Below are 24077 nucleotides of genomic sequence, written 5' to 3'. Positions count from 1 at the left end.
GCTGCCTGCTGTAGCCACGAACTGGCTTTTGCAGTGGAGAAAAGCTGCTACTGAAGCCAAGCCCCAGGTACATCGAGCTGTCCTGCCTGGTGGAGAGCTTGTGGGCCCTTCCCTGACAAAGGATGCTGAGCTCTTAAAGTTTATGAAAGGTGACGTTACTGTCATCGTTCCCTCTTGCTTGCTCTAATACCAGCACAAGGAGCCAGCCACATCTCCACGGTGCTCTAACAGAGACTCAGCAGCCACTGCTTGGGGGAAGTGGGAAGATGAAAGCATCCAAGGCTCTGCCAGTCTCAGAGGGCTGTGTGAGCGAGTGTTTGTTTCTCTGTGCAGCCAGAGGGAAGCGTGATTTCCAGGGGGAATTAATTTGAGAAAACTGAAAGTCGCTCCTCTGCTAGCAACTAATGTTGATAATAAAAAGCAGTTCTTTTTCCTAAAAGGACTGCAAAATAAAACCACATAGCGCATCTTTTGAAAGAAGAATAATTTAGACAGTAGTAATTTTTCCATCAAGCCTTTGTTATGGCTCAGGTAACCTTCCTGGTTCTTTTCCTTGCTACTGCTACTAGAAGAAAAATATGCTACGTTTCCAGTGCACAGAAGGGACTAATTCCCTCTGCCAGGGCTGACATAGGAGCTGATCTATAGCTAAAAGCATTTACTGCTCCAGAAAGGCACATCTTTGAAGTGTGTTTTTTTTTGTGTGTGTGTGTGTTTTTGGTTTTTTTTTGGCTTAGGTAAACCGAAGGAGAGGCAGTTAGAAAAATACAGAAGCACAGCATCTGCTCAGGATATAACTAAAACTTACTAGAGCTGTTCTCGTAAGGGACAAGGCGTGGGCTGGTGTAGTGCTGCAGTAAAACACGGCAGTGCTTCCAGGCAGCCAGGCCTCCCCAGCTCCATGTGTTTCACCCTCCTGCCCAGTCCTCTGCCAGCTGTTTTGCAGCATGGCATTACTGCCTATCACCTAGGAGCACACAAACTAGGAAATAAAATGGGTGCTATGTCCACTTGGTTGCAGTCTGTGGATTTAAATCAGCTGCAGCTCATCGCTCACCAAATGTCTCTGGTGCAAAGCACAGCTCTGGTCTCTTTTACAGGAGGCTGCCTGTGCTGGATCTTACCGCTCTGGAAAATACATCTCTGAAGTCCTCTTTCCAAAGATTTTACTGCTCATACCTGGCATCTCAGGGCTGTTTGCTTTAGAAGAATGTGGCAGTGGGATGGCATGTTTCCCCTGTCCTGCTCAGGAAAACTGTCAGCAGGATGTCTGACCTGACCTCGTGGCACTGATGAGAAAGGACCATCAGAGTGCAAAGCTGCAAAGAAGCTCAAAAACTTTTGAGATCCAGGAAAACTGCATAATACTTCCATATTTAATCTGAAAGGAAAAAAAAGGCATCACATTGGACTGCTATTTGTGCTATTTCTAATGACATGCAATTCACCAAAGGTGCTGTGTTTTACCCCAAAGGAGAGAATATTCACATTTTATGTCGGAAAGAATCTTCCTGTCTCAATACACGTTGTATTCATGGGAGCTAAAGAGAAAGCAATCAAGGTTTGGTTTCCTCCTTGAACTTGAATTGAAGGCATTTCCAGAAAAGTAAGAAAAGAGGATTTAGAGACATTTTTTCTGGCAGGGAGGAAAAACAGCTCCTTGAAGCATGGAGAGAATTGGAGCTCCCACGCTGCATTTAAGCACACCGCCTTGTTGGGTAGTCCACATGCAGAGCAGAGCATTTTTATACAAGATAATTACATGCAGTATACAGAGGGGATAAAGTGGCAACATCCTTGCTGTTTGCCCTTCTGTGTTTAAAAGCCAGTGCAGTGGCTGTCACAGCATTTTGTAGGACCCTTGAGTGTAGAGCTGGGCTGCACTGAGGGCATCTGTGGGTTGCCTGCCACAATAGGAGGACCACTTTGATGGTGGGGCCAAAATGATCTTAGGGACTCAGGCAGAGACAAATACACACAGTCGTTTCCTAGAATTCACAGACTAGTGAAAACCAAAAGCTTCCTGGTTCATTGTCCCCTTACACCACAACAAGGACCCAATCCATTACAATAAGAAGTGGCCAAGAGAAAATTAAGAAATGAAATACTTTTCTCATTTAGTTATAGCAATAAACTGAAGTACTTGTTGGCATGAATTTGGGATTCCCACATTTTTTTCTGAGATCCCTGACCGTAACAAGCTCCGTAACATCCACCTGGCAAGGCATGGCTGTGTTTCTGTTATTGAACATGGGTGCACTGCATACAGTGTTGCACCTGATGTACACATGCTGGGGACACAGCCAAGCTCACCAGCTGCCCAGCAGCCTCATCAGAAAAGTACCAGCAGCTGGAAAACATTCAGATTGTCCACTCACATAATAAGCACAGTTTTCATTTCACGGATAAAAGATATCCCAGCAAGGAAAAGGAGTTCACAGGCAGGGAAACTTGGATTAATGTTCACCCTACACATGACCAAGAGGTTGGTCATCATCTTAAAAGGGCATGGGCATCCTCGATAGCAGCCACAGTTTGTCTCTGCCAGGGACATGGTGCTGAACCAGGCAGGACAGGTGGGGTAACTGCATCTGCAAAAGACAACCAGGTCTGGTCAAACTGTAACCTCAGAGTGGTGTCATGGCAAGCAGCGACAGTGGATTGATTTTTATTTACTAAACACTGTACATCATGCAAGCTTTGACGCTTGCCCCACCTTTATAATGGTTCACTGGGTGCTCTGTGTTCATCCCTGTGAGGTACAGCATCACTCCATGCATAGCAGTGCTCCAAACAAGGGAGGAAATGGCTGTTCTTAAGACATACCAGTGGTTTCTCTCATATGAAAGAAAAAAAAGAAAGGAAGAAAAAAAATATGTCTGAACAGACATTTAATAGGAGAGGGAACAGGCTTAACAGACTTAAGCTCAGCTGCCTTCAGAGAGTTTTCAAAAGCTCACCGCAAACACTTCTGTTTCAAAGCTTATGCTCCTTTATCTATGAGAAGCTAAACACTGGCTAATTCTTTAATTTAGCTCCCAACAAGATGTTTTTCTCTGCAGCCAAGGCTTGCAACAGGATAATTATGTCGTTAGTTTAAAAACAAATATCAATACAGAAAGTTATTTTGATTTCTCTTTCTTCAAATATTTTATTTCCCCTTGTACTTGGCTCCCACTGTTGGCCCTCACCTGCAGTCTCTTTCCTTGATTTGGGAAAAGCTGATTGCTTTATTTTTAGCTCCCTGCTCTGCAATCCCAATGCATGGATGTGGTAGGGTTGAATCCAGGCCAGAGCTGTGAGCTAGGGTGCAGTCCTATGAACAGGGCTCCTCTGGGAGCACGTCCTGGCCAGGCCTGGGGTGTGAATCCCCCCAGGATGGGGGATGACAACAGAGCCACCATCGGTCACACAGCTCAGCTAATGCACACTCCTCATTAAGCTAACCAGCATATACATGGCTCTGGGTGTCCAAGGGTCACAGCACGTGCCAGAGACCTACATTTAGAGCTTCCCACTCACTCCTTTTGGATCTAGCCTCAAGGTAGAGCCGAGAGCAGATTTTGAGCAGGGATCACGTCCCATGTTCCTTCCTCCTCAGAGCAGCAGCTGTGGAGCTGGTTGGGCTCTCTGTTTTCTAGGAACTATTGAATTTTCGGCCATCTTTAATCATTCTTTATGAATGGAAATAATCCTGGTGTGTGTGTGTGTATGTGTGTGCATGTGTGTGAAAAATATATACAGCGGATTATCAAACTTTATCCTTTGAGAACATGTGAGATTTTGAAGGTGGGAATCTTCACTCTCTGCCCAAGTTAATGTTGTGATTAAAGAGAAAATGCCTGTAGCCATATGAAAGTCAGCATTTGCTACCTCTGTTGAACATTTTACTCCCCTTTGCAAAGCTATGTTAATTTCCAAGTATATTGCAAGTAAATTCTCACTTGAGCCATTAATTCTTTCAACACATCTGAATGACCATGCGTTGACTAATGTGATCGTAAATTCAAGCAGTTGGAATACCAGTGTTTGAGCCTAGATGTGTTCATAATTAATATTAAATACCATGGATCATTCTTGCAAACTTTTCTTTGACTTTTAGAACTGGCAGTCCATCAAAATTTTATATAAGGTTCAGACCTATAGTTTTCTTGCTGCTATAAATATTTTAATATCATAAGGCAAACATTTCCCCCTTTATTGTTACTGTATTTCCTTTGCTTAGTCTCTGTGAATGTACCCAGGGAACACACGAAAATTGCTGGCGTCTCGGCTTCCTTTCATTCCCCTTGTCAGCAAATCATGGCCAGAAAATGTAGATGGGGCCATTTTGGAGGAAGTGGGGTCTTCTCCAGCCTCAGGAGAGTGTATATCCTCTCCAAGCTGGGTCATCTCTTTGGATGGGATGGAAACCCACTGCCTTTCCATCTGGTATCACACGGGGCTGCTGCATGTTTTTGGACTGCTTTTTCCCAAACTACCCTGCCTGCCCCTTGATAGCCTTGGGGCAGCACATGCCAGTCCTGACAAGAAGCAGAAGTGGCCACCTCAAACTGTATGTACAGGTCCAGTGCTCTTAAGTTTGCTGACTCTTCCCTTATAGCAAGCAGAAGTTTTCTCTTGCACATCCAGCAATTCCGGCAATTATTGATGTTATTGACATTACATCAGGTTTAGCAAGAGGGGCCCAGAGATGAGTGGGCAGGGACACTGAATGACCTTTGCCTGAAAAATTAGTCTTGCAGACCAAACTTAGATTGCAAGAAAGGGCCATGGCATAGCTGTTGTGTGGGCAACGTGCAAGATTGCAGCTTTCAGGACCGACAGCTTGAATGACATTTGCATAGTACCTGCAATCTTAAAACACTGTTGAAATGGAGAACTTTGTGCAGTCATAGCCATCTACACTGTCATTCCGGAGCACCTGATGCGCTGCAAGCAACTAGTCATTTCTTTTTTTCATGGCTCTGGTTGCACATTGGAAGAAATTATTTTCTGCTGGTATTTAAGATGACCTTGCTCTATAAGGTTGTGCAGAGATGTTTCCGTGGCATGCAAAAGTTTCCTATTAGAAATGTGTAGGATCTAAAGCAACATGCTCGTGTAATCTGTTAGGTATGACTCCTGGACAGACAATAGTAGGAAAGTCATTCAAAACTTTTATTTTTGTTCTCAAGAGTAATTAATTGCACAAATCATTGCCTACCCTTGTTCTTTCAAGTATCAGAGGAATGATTATGAGAAGGTTCAATAAATCAAACATGGAAGTGTTGCCACCAAGTGGTACAAGCTGTGTTAGGCAATGCCTCTTAATTTATAGATCACAGTGATGAATCTGAGATGCTCTGATGTATTTATAAAAAGATTTTTTTTTTCCTTCAGTTAATCTTTTTCCTTTTGTTATGGCTTTTATTTCCCACAATGTTAAACAATCATACCAGCGCCCATCACCACACAGTCATGTGGAGAGTGCCTCTTCCTGCTCCTTGTGGAGCTGCAGGCACTGGGGAGACAAATATGAAAGGTCCCCAGGGTGTCCAGGACAGTTCAGACTGCCCCGATGCAGTCCTCTGTCTCATTGGGATGCGGTGTAGCCCTCCCTCATAACCTCAAGTGTGAGCAGTCCCGGAGGGGACTGTGCCCCCAGGCTCTGGAGACTGGCCAAGCAATGCCCCAGCCTGCCCCTGTCATTTCCAACGCAGCCCCTCCTGAGTGACTTTGACACCTCTGAAACAATTTCTGTGTTTATGTGTTTTTTTTAATGGCACTTATGTGTGCACTAAGGTGTTTTGTTTTTAAGCCAATTTATTAAGTACACTGTACTTTAGCCACATGTTTTTCTTTGGTGTGCAGGAACTGAATAATGCCTTTTGCCTGCTGTTTAGAAAACTCAAATTATAAAAAAAACAAACAACAAAGGAAGCATTTTGTGGAGACAAGACCCTTGATAGGAGCCTCTCCCATGAGGTCTGGGCTCCCAAGAGCTGCTCAGGTAAAAGGACCTGAGGGCAACGCAGAGGGATTGCCAGGGTCTGGGGGTACTTCTGACCTGGCCAGGGTGTGTGTGGGTGTAAGTGTCAGGAATTTAATGACATATTTCATTTTTATAGTAGTCAACTGGAAGCAGGCAAAACCTTTCTTGTGCACACTCTCACACATGCATGCATAGGCACACAAAGCTCCCTCTCTGGGCTTGCACATCGAAATCATCCGCACCTGGAGCAGTACAGGGGGTCTCCAGGTCCCAGGTTTTCCCTTTGGTCACCAGAAAGGTGCTGGTTCTGGTGGTCCAGCATGCCTGGAGAACTGAAAGTCATGGTGACCCTCGTACACTGGGCACGGCATGGTGCTGTGTCAGCCACATCAATAAACTGAACAATGGCAATAGGAGCCCAATAGGAAAGAATTAGGTTAAAAAGATGCTTTTTAAAATTGACATTTTTCTCAGCAGACTCCACTTCTTAGCTTTCTTTCAACAACCTCTCCTTTTCTCTCTGTCTTTGGATAATTGCCTTTTGTTTCTTAGAGTGAAAGCTTGAAGTACTCTCATTTTATTTATTTATTTATTTTTAATGTTGTCAGTGTTGCCACCATTATCTTCAGACCAAGAAAATGATAGCAAAAGGCAGAAGCAGTCACCAAGCTCCTTTTATCCCATGTTTAGTCTCTGTTAAATACAAATCACAGTAGAGGAGTTAAATTAATGCAGCTGATCATCTGAAAGGAACCACTAGAAGAGAAGTGGTAAATGTGTGTGTTAGTGAAATCCGATGGGAGAGAAGGTCTCCAAAAATCTTTCTGCATAACTTCCAAAGCTTTTACAAGTGCAACTGTGAATACATTTCAATTTTATTTTTCCACATTATAATGAGAAAGAAAACAAATATAAAGGGGGATGTTAACCTAAACAACACATTGTCACCCTGAAGGAAAATATTGCAATTAGGATATCAGATCTACTTAAAATATGTCTTATTAGGAGCAGAGGAACTTGCCTGAAATGGCTTATGTTTCACTCTATTATACAGAGTATATTTAACTTGACCATTTATGAGTAGCTAATACTTTTCTAATATGATGACTACTTTTTAGACATCGCATTTGCATATGACTCATCCACTCTTTTTTTATTATTATTGTTACTAGTGGTTCTTTAAAGAATAATTAACACAGATAAATCAAATGAACAATTTAATATAATGAATTCACAAGCAGATGAAGTAATTATTTTGGACATTATTATAGCAAATTGAGGTTTTCTTTATTTTACCAGTGGGGTTTTGCGTGTGCAAGAGGCCAAATTTTTATGACAGCTGTCTGTTTGTACATAGCTATATCTGTTGTGTATCTGTTTATCTGTGGTACCTGTATTTGTAAGCAGAATATGTACTTTTTTTTCCTTTTCTATTAAATTATTTCTCATGCTGAAGAGATATAAACATAAATAGAAAATACCATAAATCCATGTTAAAATGAAACACAAGTTTAGAGAACTACGAGGAGTCACTGGAGAACTTTCTGTGACTTCAACTAAAACTGTGTCCATTGACAAAGAACAGTTTAAAGCAAACTGAATAAAATCTTGGCAACTGCTTAGAACCACCTTGTTTTTATTCAGACTTTACAAGGGCCAGGAAGCTTTCTAGTTGTTACAGCTATATTTGCTTATGGGCAAATGCCTTCAGTGAAGGTGTTAAATCAGTGAAGTGAATACTGTGCTATATCTCTGATTAAAAAAAAAAAAAGAAAAGAAAAACAAAAACAAAAACAAAAAAGCAAGCAATACAGAACACAGAAAATACAAACAAACAAACAAAAAACCCTAAGTAATCTTGGTTAAGCAGAGTATGTGTGTTCTGTTGAGCAAAATGGCGGACCAAACTTTATATGGCTGTTTTGGCATGAGAACAAATCTGGAGGCAATTGACCCAAATTAAGAAACCCCATCCCCAGAAGTGTTCAAGGTCTGGTTGGATGGGGCTTTGAGCAACTTGGTCTGGTGGAAGGAGCCCTGCCCAGGGCACAGGGGTTGGACTAGAATGTCTTTAAAGGTCCCTTCCAACACAAACCATTCTGTGATTCATTCTATGATTGAAATGCCCATGAGCAATAGGCAACTCACTAGCATCAAAGACTTGGTTATTTCTGAAGCAGTAGGTACCTAGGTGCATTGCGTGCCAAGATCTTTGTATCCAAATAAACTTTCTGCTCCTGATGGGCCCTGGAGGCAGGACACATAGTCCTTTGGGGGTGTTGGATTCACCACTGACTTAGGTGGCTACTGAGTAAGGTAAATAGTCTTCCACAATAATCTCTATGAGTCTTGACATTTGCAGAGCACAGCCCATGTCTGGCTTCAATCACCTTCTGGGGTTGCCAGCAACTACCCACTGGCAAGGCTGCGCAGGCTCACCTAAATTCTCCCCCAGCCCTGAGCCCGGTTGTGTCACTTGGAGTTGTCTGCTTGCTTTACAGGACTGCAAGTAACGCTTAAACCTCAGCAACGACCTGTGAGGAGCAGCAAAGAGAAACAATTTCTGGCCCTGAGCACTTCACAGAGCCAGCTGTGCCTGGTGGCATGCAAGGCCCAGGCCTGCAGGACTGTAGCAGCAGCCACAGAACACAGCCAAGTTCTGATCTCCTTGGCTTTGTCTTCTGCCCTGTTGCTTCAGGAAATGTCCCAACTTGAAGAACCCTACTCAGACATCTCCTGTTCTTACTTTCCCCAGTATCATTATATGCCATGGTCTATGAATAGTCTTCAGGGTTTGTTGCTAATTAGCTTCAGAAGAGACCTGGTTAAATGTGTTGCAGGGGTGCCCCGGAACAGTAGCTGCTGGCCCCAGCCTGCTTTGGGATTTTCCAGATGCAACATTTGCTCGATTTATGAAGAAAAGAACCAGAACAACACAACAGCAGTTGAAAAGAAAACTATAACTGTAATTTACTGTAGCCTTTCAGTAGAGATTGAAAGTGTAATTTTGACATTACAGAAACTATAAATAGAGCATCCAGAGCAGAAAAGTACAGGAAGGAAGAGGAAACCTCTAATGAATTATAGATCTTAAAAGGATCCAAGTAGAGGGAGGAAAAAAGTATCTCCAACAACAGGAAAATTTAAAAGAAATTTATACTGAATATTATAAATACACATGAGAAAAATGACTTCTTTTTTTCTTTTCTTTTTTTTTTTTCCTTCTCTCAGTGTGGAAAGACACGACACAAAGGTTTTGGTACATCATGCTTATGTAGGGAAAAGGTTGAGACTGAGAATAGTCCATGACTGCTTTTGCTGTATTGTGATTAACAATTCATGCTGTTAAAATTGTATCTTGCTGCCACAGTTTTCAGAGCAATTGCTTCTCATTCAGCTTGTCCACTGAGAACCAGGCACTAAACTAAATGAAAAGGATTATTTAAGTTAATACAGCAGCCTTGTTCCAAATACCTACTGCTGTGAAACATGGACAAAGTAGGGACTCCAGGTCCAATTCTGTGTGAAGAAACCCAGATGAAATAGATTCCAGCATGATTGTGTTTACAGAGAGTTGTTATGGAAATCCAGCTTTCCTACATGTAATGCCAGGGAAGGCAAATGCTCCCCTCCATGCACCCCAAGCGAGAAAAGTCTTTGGGCTGTGACTTGCTGGGGATGCCCTGCAGAGAGCTCCCCAGCAGTCTTGCCTGCCCAGATAGTCCTCTGCAGGCAGATGCTGCTTTGAGCAGGATGCATGGCTTTGCACATGTACTGTGAGATAAAGCACTGCGCCCAGCAGTTTTGCTGGTGGACTGCAAGCCTAAGAACAGGACCCAAATTTGAATGGGAGGTGTGGTAGCATGAAGATGAAATTGTGTTTTTCAGCCTCCAGCCCAGTGCTTCTAAACTCTCCTGCTTCACTTTCTAACCACATTCCCCTAATAAACATGAAGAGAAAAAAAAGACATATGATATAAATTCACATGCGCACAAAGCAAAGGATCATGCAGTTTTTACAGTCAAATTTGAAGATGAATTAGTCTTTGAGATACTGTCTGTTTAAGGATTATGTTGTTAATAACCTAAATTTGACACACATTTTTTTTCCCCCTCAGTCACTACCTGCAAAGCCTCTCTGAAAATTATCTCTTATGAAGCTGTGTCATTAATGGCTTCCTGCGAGGTTTCTTTTGGAAGCAGCAGAAAGGTAAATAAAAATGTATTAATATAGCATTTTGGGTTTGTAGGCAAAATATGCAAATATCTTACTGACAAAGCCTTAGTAGCATTAAAGGCTTTCAGATCCTCTCCTTAGAGGCTCTGCTTGTGGAATCAGAAGCCTTTAGGCAACCTTTAACTTAGTTTATGTGTAATACACGCGTGCGTGTGCTCTCTCTCTCTCTCTCTCTCTCTCTCTCTCTCCCCTAATGTCCTCTTGGAACAATTCCCTCTGGTGCAGTTTTCAGCTTCACAGTTCATGAATTTTATTTTCAATCAATAAATAAACCTATTATCAAGTTTTGTATTCTCATCATATATCGTCATTTCTCATAAACCATTTCATTGTACGGGTCAGCTTCATTGAGCACATGCCACTCACCTTTATTTTTCAGCAAAGGGCTGTGCAGTATGTAGATGGGATGCACATGAAGATATAATCAGATTTCACATCTAACTAATATTTATGAATAAGCCTGTTTATTATTATTATTATTATTATTATTATTATTATTATTACTATTAACCTGTTTTGAGACAATAATCAGCATTTTGATATTTTTGGAGTTCTTGTCTGTATAGTATGGAGCAGAAGTTGCCTTGCAGGCTGCCAAAGCAACCCATATCGTCAAATAAAATGTTATTTCTGATGTTTAACATTATACGATTTACCAGGCATTTTAGACAAGCAAAGAAAAGCTTCTTGCATACTCCTTTCAAGGTTGCCAAGTTCCCACTGTGGCAAATTATAAATGGAATCGGTCTGAGAGCTGGTGACCTACCATGATGAAACCCTCCTAATTGCCCATGCAGATTTCTTTAGGAAGTATTAGTTTGGGCACTTCTTGAAGAGGCAGGCTGTCTTTATGGTGACCAAGTCCTTGGATATTTACTGATTTGTGCCTTGAATTTTATCTGTCAGTTCAGACAGAGTATTAAATGCTGCTATCATATACAGTTATAAAATGATAGTATTACAAGGTCAACAGACAAATAATATTTCAAAATGAAGCTTCCAAATTGCCCACTTTTCTGACCTCTGACAGTGTATAATCTTGTGTACAAGTGAAAAAAAAATGAGTCTGTCAATGACCAGAAAGGGTAGAAGCAAGCACAGGGAAAAAGAAGTTGAAAGTAAATGTTCCTAGTTAAGCAAAATCTCATGAACACAAGGAAATCCAGAAGTACTTTGGGCTAATCTTGATAACATTTCAAATCCTTAATCTCCACTACTGCTATGAGATAATCAGAGTGATACTACTGCTCCTCCTCCTACAGTACACCATCAATACTAATGATGCTAACACAACTTCTACGGCTAAATAGTAGTAGTATCATTACTAAGTAGCATCACTACACACTTTTACCTAATTAGAAGTGACTGTTTTCTTACATTTACATATCATTCTCTCCACCATTTTCCTTCTTTTGAACCTGGCCAAAACAACAGGGGAGAAGATTTTAGGATGAAGCATGAATCTCTCAAAGAAGGAATATGGTATTTCCCACTTTTCCGTGGGACGTATGGACTCCAGGGAGTTACTTTTCCATTTGCAGTAGTGGCTCAGTAACGCATCCTCTATGAGGAAGGAAGGCTTGTGTGCATATTCTAAGGGTCTAGGATGTTATAGTTACTTCATTTAGTTTGAAAAAAATCTCTTGCCTGTATTTTAAAATGAATTTAAGTAAAGGTACTAAACATATAGCTTGGTGACTAAGTCTATGCCTCATTGTACCACTCCAAAGACAGAATGGTGTATGTGTGAGACAATACACACCTCAGCACCACACTGTTAAAGCAGTGGAAGAATTTTTGAGCTCTGCAGTCTTTTTCTTGAGTCTATTATTGTGACATTAGTGAAGTTAGAGTTTGTGGGGAATTGGGCAAATTGTTTTCATGGGATGCTTTCCGGTTATATGAATTTAAGTATCCTAAGCATCTCAATTTCAATTTAGGTGGCCGCAAATGTCTTTAGTAATTCTGTGTTGTGCCCACGCACGCCAGAATCAGTGTATCCCTCACACAACCAGCCAGAAACGATTTCTAGGAGGGACAGTGTGCAGAGCATGACAGTTGACAGTGAGGCAGGTCTGTGCTGGAGTCATGTGTACCATGCTGCCTACCTTAGATGTCAGTTCCCCCGCTCTTCTCCCACTGACACCTTCTCTGCAGTGCACTGCAGATTCCTGCAAGTACAACTTACATGCTGCAGGAGAACATGGAGTTAATATAATAATGAAAAGATACTTTCTATTCTTTACAAAACTTCACTGTTGCTTACAAAAATATGATGGCAAGCATAGGCAGAAACTTACGGACATGATAGATAATTTTGTTTCTGCTTTTGTTCCACATATTTTGTTCACTTCTTATGATTTCTAATTTGTCTAGTCCTTAACTCCACAAATAAATCAAATAAATCGCACACTTATGGAGCAGATTCCTTACTAGTGTCAGCAAGGTCACTGCTTCATGGGGTCTTATGGCCAGAAGAGCTGTTAACATCATCTAATCTGTCACCCATGATCAGATTTGTTCAGAAAAATAACTGTACAATTTCTGCTTGAAGGGTATGGCATATCACTTGCTGGCTGATGGAACTTTCTAGGGCGTATGCCTAGACAATAGCTGATCTCTTAAAGACGTTTGGTGTCTTGGATTTTATGTGTAACTTTGTATTGTGCACTTGATATTAAGCCATATTTCTTTGTGGGATTCTGTATAGAAGTAATGTATTTTTATGCCATTGAATAAATTACATATGATAAGTCTATCATCTTGAATACTGCCTTTTTTTTTTATTCCTTAAGAAATACATTATAGTTTAACCTCCTCTCAAAACTTCCCATCATCATAAAGTGTGTGAGCAATCTTTTCTTCTGAACAGGAAAGACATGCTCCAACTATTTCTTTATACCCTTATAACCCTTATCTTTTAGTTATGCCTCTCTACATTGACCTACTGTTTTTGCACATTATTTTTCTGAGCATGTTTGTACTGGCTGTTACAGGGTCAAGGCCCTGGAAGCAAGCCAAACTGATTTCGGGGCCTCTTTCCTCTGTTTCAGTGGATGTTTGCCAGAAACTCTGTGTCCTGCAGCAGCACTGAGTGGGCTGAACTCTCCCAGAAGAGCATCTCTCCACCATACATTGACTACTGCATTTCTGATTTGAAGGTACAAGGGAACAAAACACATGTATATAATAGCAATAATCCTCCACAGGGTGTAGATTAGATGGCTCCTCGTGTGCAGGGTGTGTTATGAGGCAGGAGGCTGAAGGTTAGTTTTCTAAGGGTTTGTCTTCGACCCATCTGGATCTCATTACGCTTGATGTATATATTGTCAAACAAGCTCAAGACAGATTGTTGGGATCAAATTTTTTCCCCACCCAAACCAAAGAGATGGCAATTATGCTTACAGCATTGAGGGAGATGTTTCTAGTCACAGAGGCAGAAAGGCTAATAAATTATACCTAGCTTACACCTAAAATGCTTCCAGGATTCACTGCTGAGAGCCTTTCTTCACGCTGCTTCTGTAGGCTATTGTCTTCGTACCCCAGTCAGCAAGCAAGGGGACATGGAGTGCGATTTACTCAACACCTTGCAGACCCTGAGCCCACCACTCGTATTGTAAATCTCCATGGAAAATGTTGCTTCCCTGGCATCAGTCAGTAGGGCCATGTAGTAAGAGTGAGCACACTCTTTGGGAGAAGCAAGATCCCCATTGTCTTAATGGCAGTCTGATTATTCCCCAAGGAACCAGGACTAAACAGCTATTCATCCCTTTCTTTCTCCCTCTGTACCTTCCCTTACCCAATTCTTTCATTCTTCTGTAAAGAATAGTGAGAAAACTTGCATTTGATGCAGCACCAGGGTTCTCCAGCACCTTGGCTGAGGCTTGCAGGTCTTGGTGTCCTTTTCTTTTGTACAAGAAACAAATACCCATGCAGCCTTTTGACATATGCCTTAGATAAAGCAGATACAGCACTTTTTGGAAACCTGGGGACAATATTCTGTTCCCCTGTGAAAGTTGTGATATGCAGCCACTCTTGTTTGCCAAAGGCCTTAAATTAAAAGTGTCTTGAAAGGACCCATACCTCTCTCATTTTTTAAATTGTATTATTGTATTAGAGTCGTTGCTGTTATTCAGTGGAATGGAAAGTGTTCAATACAAAGTTGAAAAGACACTGATACTGATTGTTTAATGAAGGAATTAATCTACTTCAGATCATTCTTTTTACTCATGTAGAAGAGCCCGTTTATGGTTATCTGCCAAGATCAGGAAGGGAGACCAAATATTCAAGGGAAAATTATTTTTTTCCATGTCTTCGTGATTTTGATTCCATCATAGATGAATAAAAGCAGAACCCAGTTCTTTCCACATCCTCTGTGATCACATTCACTTCTGCAACAGAAACATGCTAGATAAATGCAGGTAAAAGATTTTATTTATTTATTTTTTTCCTTCTAGATGAGTTCTGGTTGCCGCTCCATGCAGGGACCTGATCAATAGTAAGTTATTGGCAACCCCTTGGACCTGGTACCTTGGTGTATCAGTGATTCCCATGTCTCATCTCCACAAAAAGCAACCTTAGGTTGCATTTATATAGCAGGCCCCCTTTGAGTCTGTGTCCTGATTTAATAGCAATCTAATATAGATTGGTTAGAGATAGCGCGGATTTACAAAAGGGAGGTCATGCTTAACAATCTTGATTCATTTCTCTGAGGAAGTGACAATGAGAGTGGACAGGGGTGAAGAAGGAGACATAATTTACTTGGACTTGAAAAGGCTCTCAATACAGTGCCACATAACAGATTAATTTATAGGTTATCAAGTATGGGACTGATGGTACAATACTCGATTGGATATAAAATTGGCTTGGTAACAAGGGCCAGGAAGTGGCAGTAATGGTAATAGATCACACTGGGGAAGTGCTATGCACTGGGGGGAGGATGTTTTGAAGGCACTGCAAAGCTAAAAAGGATGGGTAAAGCCAAAATCAAAGGTGGTAGGAAAAAGAGAAAAATGATGCCATACAGGTAACATGAAAGCATGGAACTACATCTTTATGGAAAACAAATGATCGCATCAATGTGCAATTGGAAATTGCAGGTAATACTAAGTGAAGAAAACTATTTAGGAACTGATGGGGGCCAAGCCAGGCCCATCAGCTGCAGGTCTTGCAGTGGATGCAAAAGTATAGAGAGAGCAAGGATCTTTCCCTGTAAATAGGAAAGAGGAAAAAAACAGTGCCAGCATGCAATAAGTGGGAAACATTTTCTCAGAAACTGGTCTTACCCTGCAAAGTCTAAGATCCCTTGGCCCTTGGTGTGGGAATGTATCACAGCATTTAATGTGTGTTTTTCATCTCCAAGTAAATCTTTGGAGAATCCTACTTCTTTCCATTTACTATCATCTAAGGAGGCTCGACTTCCTGAACTGAAATTAGCCTTTGTCACTAGCTTGCCAGATGCTACCTTACGTTCTGCAATAAAGCAGAGAACAGGCTAGGAGAAAGAAATGAAATTTTATCCGAAGTACAGAAGAGACAGAAAAGGGTGCTAAGACGCCTCAGAGATTCACGGTATTGAACAGAAATTGGAAATCAGTTTCAGCGAATACTCACCTCCTTACAAGCTGCTGAACTTTCCCGCAGCTTGGACGATACTCCAAGAGGGTCAGGGAAGTCTGTGCTGGTGATATGGGTGTTGCCATCAGAGTTTGCACTGCTGGTAGTTCAAGAAAATACAAGCTTCAATGTCCAGCAGAGTTTCCACTTCAGACTCCTTTGGTTTCTTGTTAAAGACCCAGGCAACCAATCGCCACTTCCACAGAGCACGCGTGAGAAAGCAGCATCTTTCGGACCTACCTATGCTTCTGCTTCACTTCCCACCCATTTTAAAGACAGGAACCTCTGGAAGGATCAGATCATGCCGTTCAGGAAGACTTGGAAATACTTTTTAATTAAACAAAAGAGAACTGCCCTGTTAGCGTGCAAGTGGTGTGATACAGGATTAAAGAGGAAATCTGATGCATTGTACCAATTAACCAGGCTCATTTGTCTGTGGTTCATTCTATAGTCTGTGCTTTGTTATTTGCTTGTGAGTATTGGCTCAAAACTTTGGTCCTATTCCTGAAGCCATTAAAGTCATTAGTCAAACTCTCATTGATTTGAACAGGACCAAGACTTGACCCTTTGTGACTATTCAGAGGACACCGATAAACTTTTAAATCAATCAAGGGTGTAGACTCATTCTGCTGGGGTCAGATGGTTAATACATCCTGTTCCTGTCATTTCCGCTATAAATCTGTGAATGCTTTTAAAACAAGAGGAAAACCCGATTCCCTTCCTTTTGCAAGAAAATATTATGTTCCCTTTTATTACAACCAAGAAAGGGGTCCTTTTCCTCAGGAAAACTTGTAATGGAAAAGGTAATATCAATACTTCCCGTGTCTCTAGAGCCAGTGAAAGGTAATTAGAGAGAAAGTACCAAGCAATAAAGCCTCCTATCTGCAAAGCAACGTAAACCTTCTGCCGTAAGCATTTGTTGAGTGCTGATGATCTTTTTGCCTTGGCATTCAGTAACTGCTCATTGTAACATTGGTGTCTACTAAAAGATCCCTTATTTTCTGTATTGCAACTAGACTGCACAATCCCTACACGATACAAAAGATTTCAACTTCCTACCAATGTAATCAAACTCATAATTATTGACTTCATTTGCATGGCTTTTTACTTGGGTTGCTAACTTCTGGTTTTACTTCTAGAGTGGGATACTTGCAGAAATTTGGTAATTTGTATGAAATAATTCTGAACTACTCAGAGGTTTTGTTTTGCTGAAAGACCCACCTCGCTGTGATTACAGAAGTTGAAGCTTTATTATTGTTATTAGTATTAATTATTATTATTATTTACCCACTCTCTCCCTGCTGAATTTAGTGTTCTGAACAAAACTGTGATGGAGAATACCCATCCTAATCTTGGTCAATTAAAAGCAGAACTCTGCAGCCTATATTTATCTCAACTTCTGTTGCTTTCAGGAAGATGCCATTGAATCTGGTGAAGCAAAGTGTTGTATGTGAATAGATATGTTTCACGAAAATTGGGCCTTGAGTGCTATTTGGTAATTTCAAAGCTGTTAGTGGAATCACTGGGGTGTTACTTCAGCCACTAATATATAGCTATTCATATGCTATGTAAACACTATTCAGGCTAAGAGGGAGGCTAAGAGCTTCTACTGTTCACCCCTTCTGATAAAAAAGATGAAGGAAAATATGTGGAAGAGAAGAAGAAAGGACCTTTTTTACACATATGTGTATAGGTATTAATCTGCCCAGTCTGAAAGTCCAACTGGCTTTCAGAGGCAGCATATCATGTGTCTATGTGCATGCATGTGCATGTTTTATAAATGGTTTGATCTTACCTGAGTATCTGTGGCTCTGGTGACATCCTATTTGTTCACACTTCTGTAGGCTCCTCAGTGAACTCACTGAATTGATGACAGTTCATTAAATTAGTTGACAATGCACATCCAGCCTTTCCACCCTCCTCCCCCAGCCCTAAAATGGAAATAAAGAAATTACAATGGCAAGAAGGAAAATACTATGCAAATAGCTCTGAAAGCACTGACACATTTAAACTAATGCAGTTCCTAGCGTCATAACAATAAACGTGCTGTCAGGGCCATCACAGTTACTCTAGTGACATGACCACCTTGCAACAGCACCAGTGCAGGCTGTCAGAGCTGATTATCTAAGTAGTCCTGATTTTTTTTCCAATAACTGTAACTTTTCAGAGTCATGATGCTTCAAAAAAGCCCTTTTTTTGCTTGCAATTCTTCAAGAGGCTCTTAGGTACCTGCACACATCACCTTGCAAAGCAAACAGTTCAGAAACAGACTTTCTAGAGACGGCTATTAGTGGGATCAGTTGCTTTAGGAAATGTTCTTTGATGGAATGACTTGATGAAGTTTGTCCAACTTACTGCATGTTTTGCTTCCGAATATTATAATAAAAACAACTTAACCAACCCCAAAGAATCCTTTTCAAAGGGTTCAAGTAGTACATGTTGTTTCTTAAAGTTGCTGCAAACAGTAATTTACTAAATTAATTCCCCAGAGGTATATCAAGGCAACTGCATTACTATAAAAATAAAACCACGTAAAAAATAAATATTTCTCGTTCAACTCGGAATCTCAGAGCAGTGTATTCCTGTTGACCATCAACTCCATGCTCTGATGCAATGTATAGACAGCACTGGTGAGGTTTAAAAAGGCTTTGTAACAGCTCAGAAAAGCCCCTCAAGCCCCCTTTTGGGATTAGTGGCTTTAGTTAATATTGGTTAACACTTACTTGGAACAGGGATGTTATTCTTCCATTAAGCTTTATCCCGGTCATTCTTCCAATCTCCATTTAAATTCTGTTTTCCTCTCTGCTGGCATCTGTACCCATAGCTACCTCATAAACAAGATGCGTTGCCAGCTGGAATGCGAGAGCAGCACTGAAAGCAGTACTGCTAACCTCTGCTCCTTTCCACCCCCTGCGAGTTGGAGACATATCAAACTCACTGCTTGGAGCCTGGGAAGTGGGAATCCTGAACTGCTCAGGAACGCAAAGACCCAGACTTCAGGCTATTAATCCCTTGGGCTGACTCGCTGAACTATAGCTGTCCATACATCTGTTATAATTATTATTACTCCAGCAAGGACATGCTCCTACTTCAGCTGAGGATATATCTTGTGCTGTGAAAAGGTGTGCTGAAAATGGTGCAACTGATTGTAGAGTTTTACTCAGTACTGACTGATAAGGCAACCAAAATCCTGTTCAGAATGGCTAGCCCAATGGTTTACTTTCAAAGCGGAGACACGGAGGAGAAAAGCTTTGGGCACTCAAAGATGCGTACAAGTTTTGGCTATGTGCAGCACCGCCTTGATTTTACATACCTCAGATTTGTGTTCTTAGGAGGAGGTAGTGCATACTCAGCAATAACAAAATAAAATAGGGAATATGGCAAGTTTTTCTTTGTCGCAAGTGGAGCAGGCACCACGAAGAAAATTGATGAATGACAGAGTACTGTAGAGACTGTGCGGGTGGTGGATGAGAATGCTCGACGTGGTAATGGGGCATCCCACTGCCCTCCCTGGCCACAGCGCAGCCCCTGCATGGGGCCACCAACAGCACATAGCCAGGGCCCCTCCATGCAGCACCTCCTGCCCCAGCATCTTCCCCCTGCATTTCTGTCCTTCAGAGCTTACGCAGGAGTAATCGCTGATGATTGGTCACTTCTGAGGTTCAGCCAGCGTGTGGATGGTTGTGATCAAAACTGTATTTATTTATTTATTTATTTATTTATTTTTTTTCCGGTGTGAGGTGAGGGCTTTTTGCCTTGTCTTTCCTACATTGGTAATGTTTCAGTTTGTAAGGCAGGAAGCCTAGCCATGTGTCACCAACAACTTACACGTTGCCAGTCTGGGGAAAGAAAGAACATGTTTAAAAGAATCAGCAGCCTAGATAGGTAGGGTTTAATGTGACTGAATAGTTTCACTGTAACATTGTAGAGTACAAAAATGAAAAGATAAAGTGCATTTTAAATGATTAATGTACAAAAGCTGACCTCTTCCAGTGTGCATTAATCAAGAAAAAATGCACACTGTCTATAGTGGTTAATGTTGCAGGTCCATTATTTAGCTTTGCTAATGTGCATAAAAATGCTCAATATGACAATGAGTTGGGGTAGCTGAGAATTTAGGATGGTGGCAAGTTTGTTGTAGTATTTGGATTAGCATTCTTAGCCTACATCTTGACAGCTTCTTTTCTTCAGTTTGCAAAAGTTAATAAAATCTAGCTGTATCCTCTTTGATTTTTGGTTATTTTTTTCTTTTTTAAATTTTATTTAAACAAAACAATTAAAAAGTACCTGCTCAAACAAATACTACCAGCATTCATTAGTCAGGATGGTTATATGTGAAAGAAATGATGCCAGATAGTAACAAATCCAAGAGAAGTTTATTATGAAAATGGCACCTGCGGGATGAAAAAAATTAAGTTACATAAAGACAACCATGTATGACATGTATGAGAATCTACAAAAGTATAAAAAGAACCCTGTTGTAAATGAAGTATGTACATTTCTGATTTGCAGCATTATCAATGATCAATGAAAAAAATGTTTCAAATAAGCCAGGCACTCGAGAAGTTAGATTCGGTTAGCTTAACACAAAATAAATGTACCATAGCTGTCACTTTTTAACATTTTAATTTTTTTTTTTTATATTGTAGAGTTGGTAACACTGCTAAGATTTATACGAACAGAATCCCTTTCCCCATTATTCAGCTACTTGGCACCAGTCTCCTCATAAAAGATTTCATATATTTGTACAAGAAATAGTTAAAAACACAGACACAGTCTTCACAGGTAATGAAGTTTTTTTTTCATTTTGTAATTTTAAACACTATGGATTTAGACAGCAGCTGTGATTATCTGTTAGTTTAAATCACCAGAAATCATTTTGACACAACACAGAAACATTTATAAAAAAAACAAAACAAAACAAAACAACAACAGCTGTCTAGCTGTTCTTTGTAGCTGATAGGTGCACTCCTTTGATTGTTCAATAGCTAGAGTAGAGCTTCCAAAATTAAACTTTGAATTTCCCAATCAACTTTCTCACCTCTTTTAGTCCTATAAATCCTGCAAATGTAACCTTTAAAATCTCATTAATTAAATTTGTGGCATCCAATTCCCTTTTGCTATTATTCCACTGGCTTGGATCTACTTCTCAAATTCAAAGCTACTGGAGGAATTGACTCAACACAGTGAGTGATCAAAAATTCAAAGGACAGCTGAGTTAATATATTAGCATTGCACACATAAGCAAATATATATGACAATTCTAAGCTCAGTTTCCTTTTTAAATGACGTTGGTTGACCTTTGAAAGCATTTCCTATCTCACTGGTGATTGCTCTGTGTATTGCTCCCTCAGCCTACCTGGGAGAAAACCAAAGAAATGCACCCTCTGCTTATGGTTAGAGCACAAGGGACTCTGGGAATGTTAACAACTGAGGCTATATGGCATCAATTTGTTTAATATATCTGAGCATTACTCCGTAGTGCATTGTGTGGTACACTGGAAGAGTAAGTCATACCCAGAATTCCTCTGTGGGAAAAAATGGCTCCATTAACCTTGAGCTAGTTAAGAGTCTTTTATCTCTGAGAGTGAAGGAGAGAGAAAGAGAGGAAGAGAAAGAGACGGGAAGTGTGGACAGGGAGAGAGAAGAGGGGAGAGAGAGGTTGGAGAATACACAACAGCAAAGCAACAGCAGAAATCAAAAGGTATACAGACAGTGGAAGCAGCATAAGGTGACATTACAGAGGAAGGCCACCACACAAAAACCACTAACCCCCAAGAATCACTGGTTCACTAGGACTGCAGGAATGGGACTTTACCACTCCGGACTAGAGATAAAGCACAGAGAAGACAAAGGACAAAACAACTACATTAGCTTAGTATATACTGCATATAGTAACACACATTGAAACTGCAATGGGACTGACAGCCAAGGACACTTACACATTGTACACATTACAGTTCTCACATCTGTTATTAGATGCCTTAACAAACAGCTGCCAAAGATGGAGTGGAAGAAGAATTTATATTTGACAGTCATTTGGAGTGTTTGACACTACACTGTGATTTCTGGCAACAAAGACAAAATAGGAGATTTCTTTTCTTTTACTTAATGTGCAGTTTTCAGTTGTAGTTATCTATTTCAAGCTTATTAACCCATTCTTTAGTTTTAAAACATATTGGTTTCGACACTAGAAATAAGGAAAAAACAACAAAAAATACCCAAATCAAAGAACAAAAAGAAATTTACAACCTTCCCTCTATAATATTAAATGAAAAACAAAACAAAACATGTTAAATAGTTCTTCAGTTTTTTTTTTTTAATCCGAAGTGTTATTTGACGTTGCAAAATTAGCCTCAGTTACACTGAGAAAAAAATAAAGCAAAACAATATGCACCTAAGAAACTGCTCCTTGCGTCAATTAAATTGAGTTTTTTGTTTTTAAGCACTTTTTGAAAAAGGCTTCCTGACCCATTTAAATTTGATATGAGGCTATGCTTGTTAGTTTGGAGGTAAAAAATTTAAAGTCCTGCAGCAAATGTTAATGAGGGCTTTTGTCTTAACTAACCAAGGAGACTGCAGCACCCGACTATAGACCAGTACGGAACACATTCTTTTCAAAAAACCCAGCCCACAAGCTGCATATTGTATGAAGACATTACAGATTAATAAATGATAGCACCATGGTTTTAGAAATTAAGTTAAAGTTCCAGTAATTAACATTTAGTCCAACTTTTCAACATTCTAGTCACAGGCCAGAAATTAACTTTTTAAGAACCCAAATTATTTTATGTGCAAGTAAGAAAATCTTAACCATAAAAAGAGAATTAAACTCTGCATAAAATTCTAAAATACTATCCCCTATTTTAAAGGAATTAGGAACAAAAACCCCTTTTCATTTGACTTAGTCAAACAGGGCACATTGTTTATGCTTGTCTCTTTTAATCTTGATCATATCAAGATCATTTTGAAGTAAAACCAATGGTTGTCACTTTAAAATCTCTTTACCACAACACTGAGTATTCTATGGCAGAGGCATACACATATTAAAGGCATCTTAATAAAGATGCAAAGGAAAAAACACACATCTTAGAAGAAGACAAAATGGCAGGCAACTGGTACTTCGACTCTCTGAAGGCAAAAATAAAAAAATATCTTTACATTAAAGAATAAGTCAAGTTAAAGAGAAGGGGAATGAAATGCGGACCATCATATTGAGAGAATAAGCTGACCTGCTCAAATTCAAAGTGCTAGAATTAAAGGTCTAAATTAAAACACAGTCTATGCCTCAGAGTATAACACTGAACACAGTATGTGGTCATATTTCAATCCTCTTTCCGTTCCAGAGTCTGTGTAGTGTGAATGCCATTGCTGTACACAGGAAATGGAAGAGTGGAAAAAAGTCCTTCGGCAGTCGTGAACACATTCCCTGCAGGCATTTGGGTCAGACTGGCCCCGCTCACAGCACTTCCAAACGGTCCCGACATATTGAGTCGGTGAACGTGGTGGTAGAGCATTTCCATCGGTGTTTTAGGATCCAGCCCAAAGCTGGGGCTGTTAACGTCAACAAAGTTAACAGCATGGGTGTTGGGGAGGAGGTTGCCCTGCATGGCTAAAGTAACTTCAGCTGGAGCATACCGAATAGTGCCAGTGGTGTAGACCCTCTGAGCAGCAGTGCTGGTCGCGGCAAGGGTTCCTGTTACCCTGTGAACCAAAGGAAGCACCACATTGCCTGCTTGTAACCTCTGAAGGGCTTCCAGATCCCCAGTGTACAACAAAGAGTTGGAAGTTGTGGGACCTCCTGGATGTTTGTCCCGTGGAGATGCTGAAAGCGGGGGTGACAAAGGGTCAGAGGACACAGGAGCCAAGGCTGAGTTGGATGAGGTGCTGAACTGAGTTTTACGGCTGGCAGTATTTTCAGTCCCTGGTGGGGTGAGAACAGAGTCTGGAATGGAGACATGTAAACTACTGCTGGCTTGAGGGGAAGGGAAGTGCTCGGAGCTGGGGGGCTTGGTCATACTGTAAGGTGATTCATTCCTTGAGATTTCCCTGTTGGGTGGGTAATTCCAAATACTGCTATCATTATCAAAATTGATAGGTTCTGAGATTTCTGTTTTAATTTTGAGCACTGAGGCACTGTTTGGCGACGAGAGCAGCTGGGGCTGGTCCACCAAAGCTGAGTCAAGTCCATTTGGGCTTGAGGTGCTTGACAGCCTTCTCCGGGTCATGCTGCCTCCCTTTTGCTTTTTT

At 40.7% G+C, this 24077-nt stretch overlaps 1 protein-coding gene across 1 annotated transcript in view; it reads right to left on the bottom strand.

Annotated features, from left to right (window-relative positions):
- Nucleotides 1-20184: 20184 nt before the first annotated feature.
- Nucleotides 20185-24077, bottom strand: part of NPAS3 (neuronal PAS domain protein 3) — a 614752-nt gene continuing 610859 nt past the window's right edge. Inside the window, 1 exon segment of the mRNA XM_040558338.1 lies at nt 20185-24076. Coding sequence (XP_040414272.1) covers nt 23153-24076 — 924 coding nt within the window. The 3' untranslated portion in view covers nt 20185-23152.

This window comes from Cygnus olor, chromosome 5, assembly GCF_009769625.2.
Source record: "Cygnus olor isolate bCygOlo1 chromosome 5, bCygOlo1.pri.v2, whole genome shotgun sequence".
Taxonomy (NCBI): domain Eukaryota; kingdom Metazoa; phylum Chordata; class Aves; order Anseriformes; family Anatidae; genus Cygnus; species Cygnus olor.
Note: the sequence above shows the minus strand (reverse complement) of the source record. Positions and strands in the feature narration are given on the sequence as shown.